The sequence below is a fragment of the Panthera tigris genome, chromosome A2 (genome assembly GCF_018350195.1).
Source record: "Panthera tigris isolate Pti1 chromosome A2, P.tigris_Pti1_mat1.1, whole genome shotgun sequence".
Classification (NCBI taxonomy): domain Eukaryota; kingdom Metazoa; phylum Chordata; class Mammalia; order Carnivora; family Felidae; genus Panthera; species Panthera tigris.
Genome location: NC_056661.1, coordinates 149715015 through 149731083, shown reverse-complemented (window position 1 = coordinate 149731083; position 16069 = coordinate 149715015). Strand labels below are relative to the sequence as shown.

Sequence of the window (16069 nt, the reverse complement as noted above, 5' to 3'; positions counted from 1 at the left end):
GAAGCCTTTTCTTCATAACCATAAGTTGACCAGCCTCGAACACATAAAGGGAAGATACACATGATGTTTTGATATTGGTCCATGGGACCCAAGACTCCCATTGCTCAGGGAATGTTCTCTGAGCAGACTTTAAAAAAAAAATTTTTTTTTAATGTTTATTTTTGAGAGAGAGAGAGAGAGAGAGAGAGAGCAAGCAGGGGAGGGGCTGAGGGAGACACAGAATCTGAAGCAGGCTCCAGGCTCTGAGCTGTCAGCACAGAGCCCTACGTGGGGCTTGAACTCACAAATCGCGAGATCATGACCTGAGCTGAAGTCGGATGCTCAACCGACTGAGCCACCCAGCCACCCCCAGACTTTTTTTTTTTTAATAACACAGAGGCTACTATGACATCAATGACAGCCGCATACTTCTATACCTCCAGCACGTAGAAAACAGCCCCATGTAAATACACTTTACCAAGTCTGTAAGACATGACTTCACACCCATACACCAGAGATATACCCAGATAAATATGCCCAAAAGCCTATGGGAGAGGCTGATGAGAGGCTGTGAAACCTGGCAGAAAAGAAAGTTGTAGGGTATCGGGTGCCTGGCTCAATCGGTTAAGCATCTGACTTGGTACCAGGTCACGATCTCATGGTTCATGAGTTTGAGCCCCACATCGGGCTCTGCGCTGACAGCGCTGAGCCTGCTTTGGATTCTCTGTCTCATTCTTTTGCTCATTCTTCCTCCTCAGTTTTAGAGAGACCTGCTCTCTGAGCAAGAAGAAGAAGACCAAAAGGGAAGCGTTGTCAGAGAAGAGGATCCAAGAGGAATATGAAAAGCTGGGAGCCATTAGGTAAACATCAGCCATTCACCTTCTCTCCCCCCAGGAAAGCATGGCAGGTAAAGTGAGCACATAAGCAGCCTTGTTCTCGACAGTCCCTTGAGCTGGGGGAGTTTTCCGCAACTATGAATCCAGGCATTTAGAACTGCTACTTAATGCCCAAGTCCGGCTGGCCCAGACTCCAGGTGGCCGCCCTTCCCGTTTACCATATTCGAAGTCCAAGGTATAGCCGTGGTGTGGGTGTGGATGTCATACGTGGGGTGGTCGGGGAAAGATGTGCGAGTCAGTACAGCCACACTCTTGGGGACAGGCCCAATTCCCCATAAAGTCAGCCCCCTCACACTGCTCTGAATGGGCCACTGCTGGTCCACAGACACTCCTAGGGGGCTGGGGCGGGGGTGGGGGGGGTGGGGATCGGGCATCACCAGATACAGACTTGAAGACACCCCCATCCTCAGCAATTTCCATCAGCTTTCCCCAGTGACCTTGTGTCCCATCTGGGGCCGTTTCTCCTTTGATGGCAATTGGCAGGTACAGTTTGGGCAAAAGGATCCCGGCATAAGCAGTATTTTTAAATGTTTTAATTTATAAAAGGAATACATGTTCATTGTAGAACATTTAGGACATAAGGAAAACATAAAGAAAAAACTAAAGTCGACTTTTAGTTATTCAGTATTAACTGTCAACAACTGTTAACATAATGCACTCTTCCTTATATGCTTGTTTTGTGCAAAATTATATGTATTTTTGCTAAAATTCAATCCAAACTAAACACAGTATTATATCTTGCCTCCCGCCCCCCCCACTTAGGATTAGGCTGTCGTTATATTCCCAGGCCATTAACTCTGCTATGCAAACACGATCATTAAATGTATCTCATTTGAGCCTACAGTTATACCAAAATGTACCTGATGTCATGGACTATCGCTGAATATGTAGGTTGTTTCCATTTTCAGTGTTGAATTCTTAAATAGGTAACATAGCACTGGCATTTCTGGTTATTTCCTTGCATGAAAGGAAGGACCGAGTTGAAGGCTCCTGATATACATCAGCACATTCCCTCAAAAAGGTTGTCGCAGCTCCTGCCCTCACCAGCAGCGTTCGGGGGCCTCACCGCATTCTCTTCGGTGGCCGTACTGTGTTTTGTCTTATTTTCCTTTTAATGTGTGTTTATTTATTTTGAGAGAGAGGAAGAGCGAGAGCAGGGTTGGGGCAGAGAGAGAGAGAGGAAGAGAGAGAATCCCAAGCAGGCTCCGCGCTGTCTCGCGAACCGTGAGATCATGACCTGAGCCGAAACCGAGAGTCAGACGCTTAACCGCGTGAGCCACCGGGCGCCCCGTGGACCTCGTGTTGTTGTACAACCACATCCCGCTGTGCCACCCTATATCTCCTCCCCCCTCACCTCGAGGACCCGCGGTTAACGCCATGTGTTCTGGCACCTTCTCAGCCCGCTTCCCACTTCCCGGCAGCCGCTCAGCGCCGTGGGCTGGTGGCTCTGAGCCCCGAACGCAGGAGCGCCTGCAGCGAAGTGAAAAACATGCAGACTTCCTGGTTCCTGGAGCAGCTCTTTCTGTTGTATTTCGTAGCTACCCTGAAATGGTAACCGGATTTTTCTTCATCCTGATGACCGTGCTGTGGTTTACCCGGGAGCCTGGCTTTGTTCCTGGCTGGGATTCTTTCTTTGAAAAGTAAGTGATGTTGTCTCCTCCTTAAGGAGACACCACCACCACCCCCACCCCCACCCGACCCCCGCCCACATACACACACAGAGTCTTCAGGCACGTCCCACCTGTGTCCCTCCTCCATTCTTAAGGGCAGCGCTCTTCTGTTCCCTGGAAACTCCCCTCTTTTAAGGGAAGCCAGAGTGTGGGGTCAGGAAGAAAATGGCCACGTGGCCTCTGTGTGTCGCGTTGGGATGTGGTGCTGCCCCTTACCAGTCGTGTGACCTTGGTCTTGTTACTGGAGCTGCCTCACAGGCGGCTCTGAGGGTTCAAGATCAGCTGTGAGAGTGGTGGCTGAGGCCTTGGCAGGGAGAGGCAGGCAGAGGCCCCCGTGCCACCCGGCAGGACCTCGGAGGGCCGGGGCCACCGCTCTCTCTCAGCACGGCTTCTCCTTTGAGCAAAGACACACGTGGAGGTGTGGCCCTTGCAGGAAAGAGAACTCATCCTTTTCCCTTCCCCTTCACCGAAATCACTCCTGATGTCTCCTTCTCTAGGGCCCGTAGATCCACACTAGACATCCACCTTAGCCACCAGCCTCCAGACATCAGCTGGCTAGTGGGGCAACAGGTGCAGGAGGGAAGGCTGACCGCCCTCCAGCCTGGGTCCCAAAGAGAGGCCCCGCGTTCAGAGGGACTGTTCTGAGACATCGTGCTACCCTCCTCCTCCAGCCCTGCCTGTCTCTTTGCTAGGAAGGGCTACCGCACGGATGCCACAGTCTCCGTTTTCCTCGGCTTCCTCCTTTTCCTGATCCCGGCAAAGAAGCCTTGCTTTGGGAAGAAGAGTGACGGTGAGAGAAGAAGTTGGGGCTGGCCCTAGTCAATAATACCCAAGTCAGAATTGGGGGAAGGAGATTTACCGGGGCTGTTCTGAGTGCCTCCCCTGTACCCCACGATAGAGGCAGAGCCCTCTCCCAAATCATCGGTCCATCAGTTAGGCCCTTACTCCATGAATCCCACCTATTAGGGTTCATCTGGCTCTACCTCTGTCTACCTGTGATCCAGGGCAGAACCAGGAGCCCTCCCGGGGGACGGAGCCCATCATCACCTGGAAGGACTTCCAGAAGACCATGCCCTGGGAGATTGTCATTCTGGTGGGAGGAGGCTATGCTCTGGCTTCAGGCAGCAAGGTAACTCTTGAATTCTGTTGTCACTGGGCCGAAGAATTTTCAAGCTGCTTTACCTATGGCCATTTTGCTTCTGGGAGGAAGATTCAAAGGCACGGAGGGAGAGGTGAATGGTCACCCAAGGGAACAGTCCAGATGGGAGTGGCCATCCCGTGTCCTGTTCCTGCCCTGAGCTCCTAAGCTAATGCTGCTGGGAACAGAGCTACAGACCAGCTGAGCTATGGGCTCTTGGCACACGGGCACTCACACCTCACTCACCGGCCCACACTGCCACAAGCAAAAGATTTGTTGGATTTCATAGCCATCTCCCTGTGGGCGTGTGACAGTGGTGTTAGGAGATGTGTCTGTAAGGGCCCGGAGACACCCTGCACTGACACACGGAGAACTAGCCCTCAGTCAGTCCTTATGCATATATTGAGCCCCTTGGGAGAATGCACGCTAACGCTCAGGCATATGCTGTAAACGCGCCCTGATTTCCTGACTGGGCAGAACTGGGATGAGATCTTATAAAGGGGGCCAGTGGGAAAGCGTTAGCCCTTCCTGAAATAGAGAATGATCCTCACAATGAATCAGGTTCACACCGTTTGTCCTTTGACCTTTGCTCTATTCATTAACTTGGCTCACTTCTGACTGCCCATTCGTTGAGGGCCAGTGCTATCTGCATCACTAATAATAAGGTCAAAGAATCCTACACTTGGAAGGACCCTTGGAGGACACTGGGTCCCGTCTACCCAATGAGGGAATTCCCTGCACGACACCCCTGGGCTTGAACACCACCAGTGACCGGGTATTCTTGAGCAGGGAACAGAGAATCGTTCTTTACATTCAGCTCAGGTCCTCTGTCTGTCTTCCACTATTGGCTCTGACTCTCTCCTCTGGAGCCCCATCCTAGGTAATAATTATTAAAATAATAAAAAGTTATTAGATCCCCTTAGATCTTTTTTTTTTTTTTCCTCTCTCAACTAAAAGTCCCTAGTTCCTTCAACCATTCATCAAGAAATAGTGACCCCTTACCACGCTGGTCTCTCTCACCACTCACTACACTTTGACCCTGACCTTATTCAAACGTGGTCCAGAGGCGGTCAGTCTACCGCAGAGTCAAGTAGTCCTATTACTCCAGCCCCAACTCTCACCTCTGATCCAAGCACCATTCTGTATTTTTATGGACGCTTTTACAAGGCCTCAATGGCACTCATGTCAACACTTTTGTTGAAATTGCAGCCAATTAAAACCCCCATTCTGGAGGCGCCTGGGTGGCTCAGTGGGTTAAGCATCCGACTCTGGCTCAGGTCATGATCTCACGGTTTGTGAGTTGGAGCCCTGCATCGGGCTGTCAGCGCAGAGCCCGCTTCAGATCCTCTGTCTTTCTCTCTCTCTGCCCCTCTCCCACTCGTGCTTTTTCTCTCCCTCTCTCTCTCTCGAAAATAAACAACACAATTTTAAACCCTCATTCTTTTAACTGTTAGCCACTATTAAACTTCAGGTCTTTCAACCAGTTCTGTATACATGCTGTTGGTATTTCTGATTCCAAGTTCAGAATATCATATTTATCTTTTTTGAATTTCAGTTGTTAGTTTTGGCCCCTGAGTCTAGCCTGGAAAGATTTTTTTTTTTTAAACCTAAATTGTATATGTACTACAGATAGCATAGTTCGTATTTCTGTACAATCTAATGACTCTACTAATTTTAGTAATATAATTCAAGTATGACATAGTGATTCCTACCGAGTTTGAAATCATTTCAGTCTTGACATGAGGAAAATCCAATGTAAAATGCATACCAAGGTTTAAAAAGAAGTAAGACTTCCTTTTTGTGCTTTTTTCTTTTTTTTATTTATTTTTTTTAAATTTTTTTTTCAACGTTTTTTATTTATTTTTGGGACAGAGAGAGACAGAGCATGAACGGGGGAGGGGCAGAGAGAGAGGGAGACACAGAATCGGAAACAGGCTCCAGGCTCCGAGCCATCAGCCCAGAGCCTGACGCGGGGCTCAAACCCACGGACCGCGAGATCGTGACCTGGCTGAAGTCAGACGCTTAACCGACTGCGCCACCCAGGCGCCCCTTTGTGCTTTTTTCTAACTTCGCAATCCAATTTATCAATTTATTTTTAAATTTATCAATTTATCCTGTCTTTGTCCAGTGGGCCAGGTTTAATATGCTAGACGAGATAATAATTACAGAGTTCCTATAGGCCTCAAAGCTCTGTACCAACCATGAATTGCTGTAGTCCCCGCATGTTGGATTTGCAGCTCTCGGTCAAGGCTCCCAGGTAAAAGGGCCACAGCAGAGAGAATTCTGAAGGCCTTCGGTCACCAGCTGCCTATGAGCTCGCCTTGGGGTGCTATAGAGATCAAGTAGCCTTTGATGAATTCAGCAAAAGGGAGAAAAAGCCTGCTGACGATGTGGTGATGCTGTCTTTAACAGCAAAATATGAGTAGGACTTGACCTTGAGGAGTTATAAGATGTCTCACCTTGCTTCCAGCCCTACTCTCCAGTCCTTTAGTGCATCTGCAGTCTCCAGGGTACTCAGGGGACAGCAGAGCACATCAACCACAGGACAGAGAGGAGAAGGGAGGGAGGGAGGAGAATGCATATGGCGACCTGGGGTTTTTAGTACAAGGATTCAATGGTGTCCTTCATTTTTTAGGGGAGGGAGGGGATCTTCACCATTGGCAAATGAACAGTTCCCAACCAAATAAGTTATTCTAAGAAGGAATATTCATTTATTGGAGCGGATCGATGTAAATTTTGCTAATGGAAAAGGTTCAAGAGTGGCAGCATGCCTTTATATCTTGTGTCATGAAAAAGCACTGACGATTGTAGATCCTGATGTCAGCCATGATGAGATTGAACCTGAAACAGGTTGGGACTGTATGACTCGGCTTCTGGGTCACCTTCCCAGGAGGAGGCACCTTCCCACTAAGTGGAGATAGACCCGTAATCCTCTCCTTCATCACTCATGTAAAGCTTCTAGTGTTCAGCCCTGCCCACTGACTCCCCCAAAACCACAGGAAAGGTCATTATCCAAAGATGTTGATAATTTTCACCCTTTCACAGGTGATAAGCGAGCTAGATTTCAAAAGCAAAAGTGAGGATTACACTGGGGAGTCTGTGTAAAAAGCACTGTTGACTGAATACCCAGAGTGAGAATGTCAGAAGCTGGAGAGAGTAATGAGATTGACATTGAGGGGCTAGTCGCCCCCAAAATCTCTAGCCATTATACAATCATAAAGAATTTTCTGGGCTATAAAAACTGTCTAATTAATCATCAAATCAGTAATGCCTCTGGGTCCAGTCCACCTGAAAATAGGGAGGCAAATTAGATGACTCCTGGTGGTTCCTTCCAGCACCCCCCCCCCACATCCCTGACCTTCTGGAGTCTAAGAATTCCATTGGGAATGGGTGTTTCCTCCTTTCTTCTTATTGTATCACCTGTGTTCCTGCAGAGCTCTGGCCTCTCCACATGGATTGGGCACCAGATGTTGTCTCTGAGTAGCCTCCCACCGTGGGCCATCACCCTGTTGGCATGCATCCTGGTGTCCATTGTCACAGAGTTTGTGAGCAACCCAGCCACCATCACCATCTTCCTGCCTATCCTATGCAGCCTGGTGAGTGGGGCAGGGCTCCCAGGTGTCCAGATGGGCTCCCCCGGGCCCAGGGAGCAGTCCCATGGCTGCCCCTCTCCTCTGGTCATTCCCATGGCCTTCACTGATTGGTGTTCAAGCCATAGTTTGGAGATGATGTCTTTCAAAGAGCCACGGAGAAGTAAATCAATAAATTAATAGATTGTAGCAAGGCTTCTAGAAAATCCTTTCCGAAAGACAGGATTAGTTTTGAGGCAGTTCTGAATGGACAAAATGACTTTAAAACCCTAGGATTCCAATTCCTCACCATCATCAAATTTCTTTCTGTCCTAAGACGTAACAGTAGGGCAGGAGGAATAACGACAGAAAATGGAGGCAAAATGCCCCCAGGAGCACATTCAGCTGTAAAGACCGAGACTGCAGCTCTGTCATCACCACCTCCCCCCAATCTCTCTGTCCAGGAGAGTCTGAGAATTGAGGGCAATGCCAGCCTTACCCCACGGTCTCAGAACAGTCTGTTACTGACAGACCAGGGGAGGAGAGCAATTGCCAGATCTTAGCCCGGCTGAGCAGCGCCCAAAGTAACGCCCCAGACACGATGCTGCTGCGTCTGTCCCATCCACGGGCTGCAACCTAGAAAACAAAGGCTCCTCCCCACCCCCCACAAAAGGATATCTTTCAGCTCTTTTTAACCCCAAACTACCCCCGGTCACTCTCTCTGCTCATTGCTCAGATGTCTCCCTCTGTCACCTGTGTGAGCACGGGAGGGCACTTAGTTAAAACCCCTCAACGACGAGGGCAAGACCATGGGTTCAAATCCCATGCAAAGCAAACACCTTACTTAGAAAAAAAACACAAAAAACAACCTTGGTTCTGCGCCCCAAGGATGAAGGACCTCCCCACTCCAATCAAAGCAGCTTATTCATGAGATTGGAGCTCGAAGGATGAATCTCTCAGCTAAGGAGTAAAATTAGACCAGCCCCAAAAATGAAACATCCCTTCCAGGAGGGAACTTAAGGCCCGTGTTTCCATGGGGAGAGAGGGAGCGGCATGAGCCCATTTGGGTTGCCCGGCACTGTATGCCCTTGAGGGTGGTGATTTAACTACCCCCAGCGCGTGGTCTCCAGCCATGTTAGCCAACAGCAAACCATCATTGAAAGCGTGCCTGCGATGCTGAGCCCAAGAAACGCCAGCATAATCTCGACGCTAACGTGTCTGTGAATTCTCTCCTCTCCTAGTCCGAAACGCTGCACATTAATCCACTCTACACCCTGATCCCAGTCACCATGTGCATCTCCTTTGCAGTGATGCTGCCCGTGGGCAATCCCCCCAACGCCATCGTCTTCAGCTATGGGCACTGCCAGATCAAAGATATGGTGAGTCGTGGCCGCCCTCTTCCCGCCAGCCCCGGCAGCTGTGAGGACTTCTCCTGAACTTTATCATTTTGTGGCAGCGCCTGTGGTCTGCCAACACCCAGTGCAGTGTGGTAGAAAGAATGGTGCTGGTAAGAAGGCTTTCGGTTGGTCCACAGGCACCATGAATAGCAACCACCTCCTCTGCCACCCTACTCTGGGAGACAGTAGGTACACGGACAGACAAAGCTGGGACAGACACGAGACGCAGCCCAGTGGGATGGGGCACGAGTCTTTGCCTCCGTTTCTTAACTGGACCAGCAGGCATGTTCATTCAAAAAGCTGCTGGCTTACTGATGGGAGCCGAGTGGGAGACACCACAGGGGCCCAGGGGAAAGGGAAAGGGATGACGGAGCAGGGCCTCACCAATTCTTTTTCACTCGAGTCCAAACTCGTTCTCCGCGGCCCTGTAAATATCAAATGGAGGAAAGGAAGCAAGAGCTCCAGGCCAGGAGCAGATATTCAGATCCTTTTCAGCTTTCAACCCGCTCACCTAAGCGCTCTGTAATACTTCGGGGAAGGGAGGTCACCGCCATCCCCCCGCCACCGCCCCATCTCTTACTGTGCGACCCTGTCTGCTCAAGAGAGTTGAGCTCGGCCCCAACTCTCTTGTCCCCCCAGCTAACTCTCCCGGGTGCCCCCACCACTCACCCCATCCCCCCGCACCTTCTACCCTGGAATCGAGGGATCAGAGACAGCGCCTTTCAAAGGCACCAGGTGACAAGAAGTGAGCTAGTCCTGGGTGCTGACTCGAGACTTCAATTTCCTCATCTTCTAAAGGTGGGGGTGCCAACCAAATGTTCTATGTGGTTCCTTCTAAAGGATCAGCCCCTTTAGAACCTGCCCCCTCTGCTAGGAGACAGGGGCGGCCCTCCACGCCCAAAGCCCAGGGGGCAAGGCCGATTAATATGTCCAGGGCCCTGTCCACAAAGCAGGGAGCCAACGCATCTAGTCACTTGCCTGGAACCATCTCCTCACGGCTTTCCCAACTTAACGCCAGCCCTCCTTACTATACATTTTTCCATCTGGCCCTGGCTCGGCCATCCATCTTGCCCCACACACCCCCCCCTCGGCCTGTGAGGCTCAGTTCCGTGGCGGAAACGGGAGGGCTGAGTCGTGGAGGCGACATCCCCTCAGCGGAAAGAAGCAAAGCTAGCTCGCCCGCGTCACTCTCCCGCCGAAGGGCTGAGCAGAGGCAGCCGACCTGGTTCTCCACGTGAACCCCACGTACACAACCTTCCGTAGGCCGTTCCTTTGGGAAGGAAAACACGGTTAACAGTGGCAAAGGCTTTGTAGAACCTGGCCTCTCCTACAGGTCCCCCTACGTATCAGCACGTTAAAGGTTCCGAGAAGTTCCTGCCTTAATGCACTTCCCTATCACGCGGGTCCCCTGCTTGGCGTGAGTCTTAAACAGAGACCTGGTGTTCCAAGCACACACGTGCCAGGCCTCCATTTGGGAGTGACGGCACTGCAGGTGGAGACAGTTCTAGTGGCCTCTCCCATCCTGCCACACTCCCAAGACACCCTTCGAGGCAACACTACGGATCCCAGGCAGTGACTGCGACAGACTAGCGCCAACCCTTGGGCGGGGGGCACAGAGGAGCACCCGGGGTCTGTGCTGCTGCCCGCTCAGTGACTTGGGTGGGCTTGGTTTGTGTCCTACAGGTGAAAGCTGGCCTGGGGGTCAATGTCATTGGCCTGGTGATCGTGATGGTGGCCATCAACACATGGGGAGTTAGCCTCTTCCACTTGGACACTTTTCCAGCCTGGGCTAAGGTCAGTAACCTCACTGATCAGGCCTGACACGAGCGGGCACACAGCCCAGCCAGAGGAGCTACGAGCGCCGAACAGAATCTGACCAAGAAAGCCGCCAGGAGCACACAACCCCCACCAGAAGATTCCACAGCCTGCCACCCCAGGTGACGAGCAGGAAGCCTCCGATGCTGGGACGTTAGTGCCTTCTTCCCCGCCCTCCTTCCTCAGCACTGTAGTTCAGGAAAACCTAGCACCGTTCTCACGTCCTGTATCTTGGGCTCTCCAGGTCTTTCTGAGGACAGGAAGAGCAGAAAGGCTGACTCAGTCGCCCCTCAGAGGCTAACTAAGCCTCACAAACTAGCCTCACTGGCTTCCATGTTATTCTTAATACCTTAACCCCTTTTTAGGAGTTGGAGGAGAAATCAAATCATCCCACCTGTGTAGTCACATCTCCTCTTTCGGAGGAAAATCTTCCCCCGGAACTTTCTCCTCGGCGTTTCTATCCTAAGTTTTCACCACAAAAAGGCGATCTTGGCAAGTCCTCTTTGTGGCGATCAGTACTGTTTTCCCACTACTCTGATTCCCTTCTAAGCATCTCCCTTCAATGGCTTCTCTTTACCCTTGGCACCAAATTCCCATAAAGAAATAGTGTCCCCCTTTAGAAAGAGGCTTGTACTGTTCTCTTTGTCCAAGGAAAAAGAAGTAGAGACAGAAGACACACGGAAATCAGTACAGGTATCCCCGGCTTTTCAGAAGTTCTGATTACGCCACTTTGCTTTTACAAAAGACCTACATGAGTACCTGTTTTGGCTAACCGGAGGAAATCTGAAGAGGATTTTTGGATTTCCGAGAAGAGTCCAAGTAGTGTTCAGTGGTTTTGCGGCGAGCCCTTCGAGGGGCAGTGCGCAACCTGAGCAACTGGAGTGGTGCCACTGGGCCGCCTCCCGGGGAACTGCACCCAGCGTCTCTGCACGGAGCCGCCGGAGCTGCGAGCTGCACCTGCGAGCGTCTGTGCTGTATGCCCATTTACTTTGCACACCCGTCAGCAAGAAGTTCCTAAGGTATCAGGGAAGCCTAAGAGAGGTTATTGCGGAGGTCTGGAAACGCTCAAACGTCTTTCCATATAAATGAATGGCAAGTGCCTCTTCGCTTTATGTCATTTTGGCTTACGGAAGGTTTCATAGGAATTCTCTACTTTTGGAGAGTGGGGGGGGGGGCACCTGTCTCTCTCTTCGCTTTCCACTAATCATCAATACCACTGCATTGGGTGAGTTGGGAGGGAGAAAAAACTTCCATACCTGTCTTATTAAAAAGGCCAAAACTATCATTAAGACCACAGTGCTATTAGCGATATCTGACTGGCTTTCTTTTGGATGTAATGAGTAAGTTTGTTCCTGAGAAAGCAAGTACAGAAGGCCTCACACACCAGCCACTTCCTACAGGGAGCCCCTCGAGGGGAGAGACGTCTTCTGTCTCTTCAAGTCCCCCGCAACTCATACGATATAGTAAACTAACTACCTAATAAATGTTTCCTGTGAGAAAAAATCACTTTGGAAATCAAGGCCTCCTTCTTCCTCTTGAAAACCAGGCCGTTTTCTCCACGACAGATGTTCCTGCTCGATGACTGGATATAGCTCCCAATCCCCCTGGCTTGGAGACATTACATAGTTCTGATTTCTACCACCAGTTACTTGCTAAGTAGGTCTTACTGGAAAAGGTACACCCTGGAGCTGCTACATTGTTTTACTTGATTTTAAGTTATTACTGACAGCATGGCCGGTTTCCCCACAACAATAACTTATCAGTGAAGTCGCTCTCTTAGTTTATCAAGGGTCTGTGAATTATTAAGATTGCTTTTGTGCCGGTCAGCACTTGCGTGCTCTGACCACAACGAAACTGACAGGATTTAACCGCGGATATTACTGCTTCTTCTGCATCAATGAGCTTAGGCCACATTATGTGACTAGTGATGAAAATAAAGACCTCCTGAGCCCAAATAAAATCCCAGTGTAATATACGCTACGGCTGCTTTGATGGAATCTGCATAGTTCTCTTGCTATGAAATGTTCAGAAGAGGCAGGGTGTTAGCGTATCGTCATGGCTGCCAAAGTGTCAAATGTCAATTACAGAACTTGGACCCCAAGCCTCTAGGTCAGACAGTGAGAAAAAGGTGCAAATAGTAAGATTCCAGGAGTATAAACAAGTAAAAAGAGAAAGAAGCGTTGACTTAGAATTAAGCTGACCTGAATCACTGGCCACCATTGAGCGTTTGAGAACCGCACTCACTCCTAAAGGGAAAGCAGTGCAGCTCCCCACGGCAGATGCTGCCGGAAGCTTCCAGGAGCCAGTGCACTCGACTGGCCAATTGAGAAACAGCATTTATTTCAGTCCGGTCTACTGACCGTTCTGAAAAGCAGCACTGTTCTCTCCCAACATCAGAGATCAGGCCAACCAAGACTGCTCATTCCAGGGACAGGAAAGGTCAGAAACGACTAACGACCCCTTGTCATCACTGATGGACACTAACTAAAGGCTCTCCTGAGTAGTCTCTTGCAAACAGGTTACAATTTGACTTTTATCTTCTAACATCACAATGTTAAAAAGAAAGCAGTAAGTGACCACCTTATACCTGCTCCTTTGATAGATGACTGAGAAACAAAGACACTTCACTGCACCTTATTTTCAAGTCAATTATGTATCAAACTTGCCTAATTGCCTTTGGAAATTGCCTTTGAAATTCCTTTTAGTCACCCATGAAGGACATGGTACACAATCTTTTATGTTAGCATTTACATGGCAAAGACTCGTGAACCACCTTTTAGTAAAGAAAACACAGCTAGTTTTCCCTCCAACATGAGAAAAGATCTGTTTCTTCAGCTGAATACTAAATCACGTAGTTGGCTTCACACTTAGGGGCCACGTTTGCAAAAGTACATCTAAACACTAGAATCACTCTCAGTATATAGCAAGATGTTCAAACCGTTAGAACACAAAGGTGAGAGAGACCAAGTACACGTGTAACCCATCCCGTGGCTGCCCTCACTAAATGAATTCTTAGCACAACTGCCCAGCAATTTACATGGTGACTCTTTCTTGTCCTGATCTTTTACAATTGCACATGCAAAAATGATGCAACCACACGGCACCTTGCATAAGGCCTTACCACAGGGGCAACGATCCACATGGGCCCGCGACTCAGGTTTTGCAATGCCCCACCCTGTGCACTTTCCATAAAACCTCACCGTTCCGGTGTTTCCCAGCACCTTGTAAAAAAAATGTATTTGATGAAATATGGCACATGGAGATTCAGAAAAGGCATAAACACGAAAATCTGAGTGTCACGAGCTCCCCTATTACACCAGGCAAGATCTCCAAATATTTTCCCTTTGCCACCCTGTGGCCTTCCACAAGGCCCTAACGGTCAGTAGGGAAAAAAACACTCATTCACGAGTAAGGAATGGAAATGCTACGTGCAAAGACCAAGATGGGCAGTTTAAGAAAAAGCCTCATTTGCTCCAGGACAGTCTGTAGAGTTCCTTCAGGGGGACTAACAGAAAAAGCATTAAAAAGGCAGGAGACCTCAGCAGAAAAACAAACACCAGCCTTGTATCTGGGGACTGTACTGCTCAGTGGAAATGAAAACATGCACGTGCACATATGCTCTGTGAACCCGTATGCAGACAGCTAGAGAAACCACACGCTGTAACTTCCTCTACCGTCCTACAAATGGAAACTGAAAAAATGGGCCTACAAATGGGCTAGAAAAAATGAAATCGTTCCTCTAAATCAGCAACAGGTCTCTGCTCAATTGCCTAAAACACCAAATCACTAGAAAAGTCCACTGAAGACATCAATGGCAACTTCAACTCCTGAAATATTTAACACCCCTTTTGATGATGTTAAATGAGGTTGTTTGGGTTTTTCTCTCCCTTTGTTTGGGAGGATTGTGGTTTAAGGATAAACTTGTCAGGTCCAATGTCTTTATGAAGTTCCCAACATCAACCCTGAAGTCATATTTTGCACACGTGAGTAATCTTCCTTTTATGATCAGGTATGGCAAGAAGTTTTCTTAAGCCACGTTGACAGAGGAGTTTTCCAACATTTTTAAAAGCAGAAGACGAGTATGTCTTGCAGGGACTCTTCCCCTCCCTCTGAGGGTGTGTGAGGCAAGAGTCCCTGCGTAACAACACTCTTAGTGCCACAATCACAATGGCTGCACCCCTCACTCGCGTTGCAAAGTTTCAACTACACCCCAACATCCGTGATGGTTCTGGGCTCCTCCTCTAGCTCAGTGAGGATAACCTTGCCTGAGAACTCCGAGCCCCTTTTCACTGCTTCAAGAACCTAACTAGAAGAGGGTATCTGAATGGGGAGCACGGAGGCAGCCGGTACTCACTGCGGAGCAGTTTATATGGTGAAGGCAAATGCAGGAATGGATTTGCTGGATGGCTCCCCACCGGGGAGCGAGGGTAAGAGTCACTCCTGAGGGAAGCCCTAAATCCCAATGTGCTTGGTTTACAAGGCGTAATAGAGAGACCTAATCTCCTAACATTTAAGTTACCTTTCTAAGCTTGTGGCATTTTGAATACCCTCAAAAGCGGTAAAACTTTATCCTTCAAGGCTGTATTTCATTCTGCTAACAATTCAGTCATTCAAGATCAAAAATTATGAGCCAGGAAGTGTGATCAAGGTAGATATTCTAGATTTTCATCAGCAACCAGGAGAGTGACCACAGAGTAACGACAAAGTCTGCATGGTTCATAAACTGGTTCCAAAAGCAACTGCAGGAAAATAAAGTATTCTGACCAAAAGCAGCGTGTTTGGGCCAGTATCTGTTATTTATTGGGCAATTTGCAAAGCACTGTGTAACACATCACATACATTATCTCACCTGTTTCTCATGTGAGCGTATGAGGTAGATATTGCGTCCACATCTTACAGAGAATACAACAGTGTCAGAAAAATAAGACGCTTGCCCATGATCTCACTCCTAGGGTGAAGTCACACCATAATATGCTGTTTTCACGTCACCTGTATCACACGCCAGGACAAGCTGCCAGGGATAAAACCCATACCCATGTATGAGAGATCCCCGTTTTCAAAGAGAAAACAGAACCTTTTGTCTTATAATCACGCAGTACCAATGTCATCACTGCCTGAATAAAGGTGTCTCTAAGTTAGTCTTCCAGTTTACAGATTCTGCTAAAATTTCTTCAGAAATGGCATTATCAGTGAGCTGCCCAACAAGTCCCCTAAAACAAAAGCACACAATCAAATGAGACTTTATAGTTAGGGTAAATTACACCTTTAGGATTTAGCTTACAGCCATACTCCGCACAGATACGTATAATAACTTTAGGTTCAAGGTCATCACTATAACAGCAAAAGACAGGAACCCTAATGTTCATCAGTAACAGATTAAGTAAGTTATGGTATATCCATTCACTAGAATCTCATGGAGCCAAAGGAGGGAAACAGGTTCCTTGTTTCTTACATACTGATATGGAATGATCTCCATTTAAAAAATAAAATAAAATAAAATAAAATAAAATAAAATAAAATAAAATAAAATAAAAGGCCAGGGGTGAACCAATACAGTTTATCATTTGTGTAAACCTCCCCTCCCTCCCCCACCACACACATGTAT

The 16069-nt window shown here is 48.6% G+C and overlaps 1 protein-coding gene across 5 annotated transcripts in view; it reads left to right on the top strand.

Annotated features, from left to right (window-relative positions):
• SLC13A4 (solute carrier family 13 member 4) overlaps window positions 1–11970 on the top strand; it is a 45007-nt gene extending 33037 nt beyond the window's left edge. For 3 of the 5 annotated variants that reach the window (XM_042973112.1, XM_042973104.1, XM_042973099.1), the window contains 8 exons: window positions 738–839; window positions 2414–2515; window positions 3238–3335; window positions 3550–3674; window positions 7118–7279; window positions 8494–8631; window positions 9289–9447; window positions 10333–11970. In XM_042973112.1, the coding sequence (XP_042829046.1) occupies window positions 738–839; window positions 2414–2515; window positions 3238–3335; window positions 3550–3674; window positions 7118–7279; window positions 8494–8631; window positions 9289–9447; window positions 10333–10470 (1024 nt within the window). In that variant the 3' untranslated portion in view covers window positions 10471–11970. The remainder of the gene's footprint in view (window positions 1–737; window positions 840–2413; window positions 2516–3237; window positions 3336–3549; window positions 3675–7117; window positions 7280–8493; window positions 8632–9288; window positions 9448–10332) is intronic. The other 2 variants (XR_006212944.1, XM_007076256.2) reach the window with 2 other exon arrangements.
• Window positions 11971–16069: the final 4099 nt, after the last annotated feature.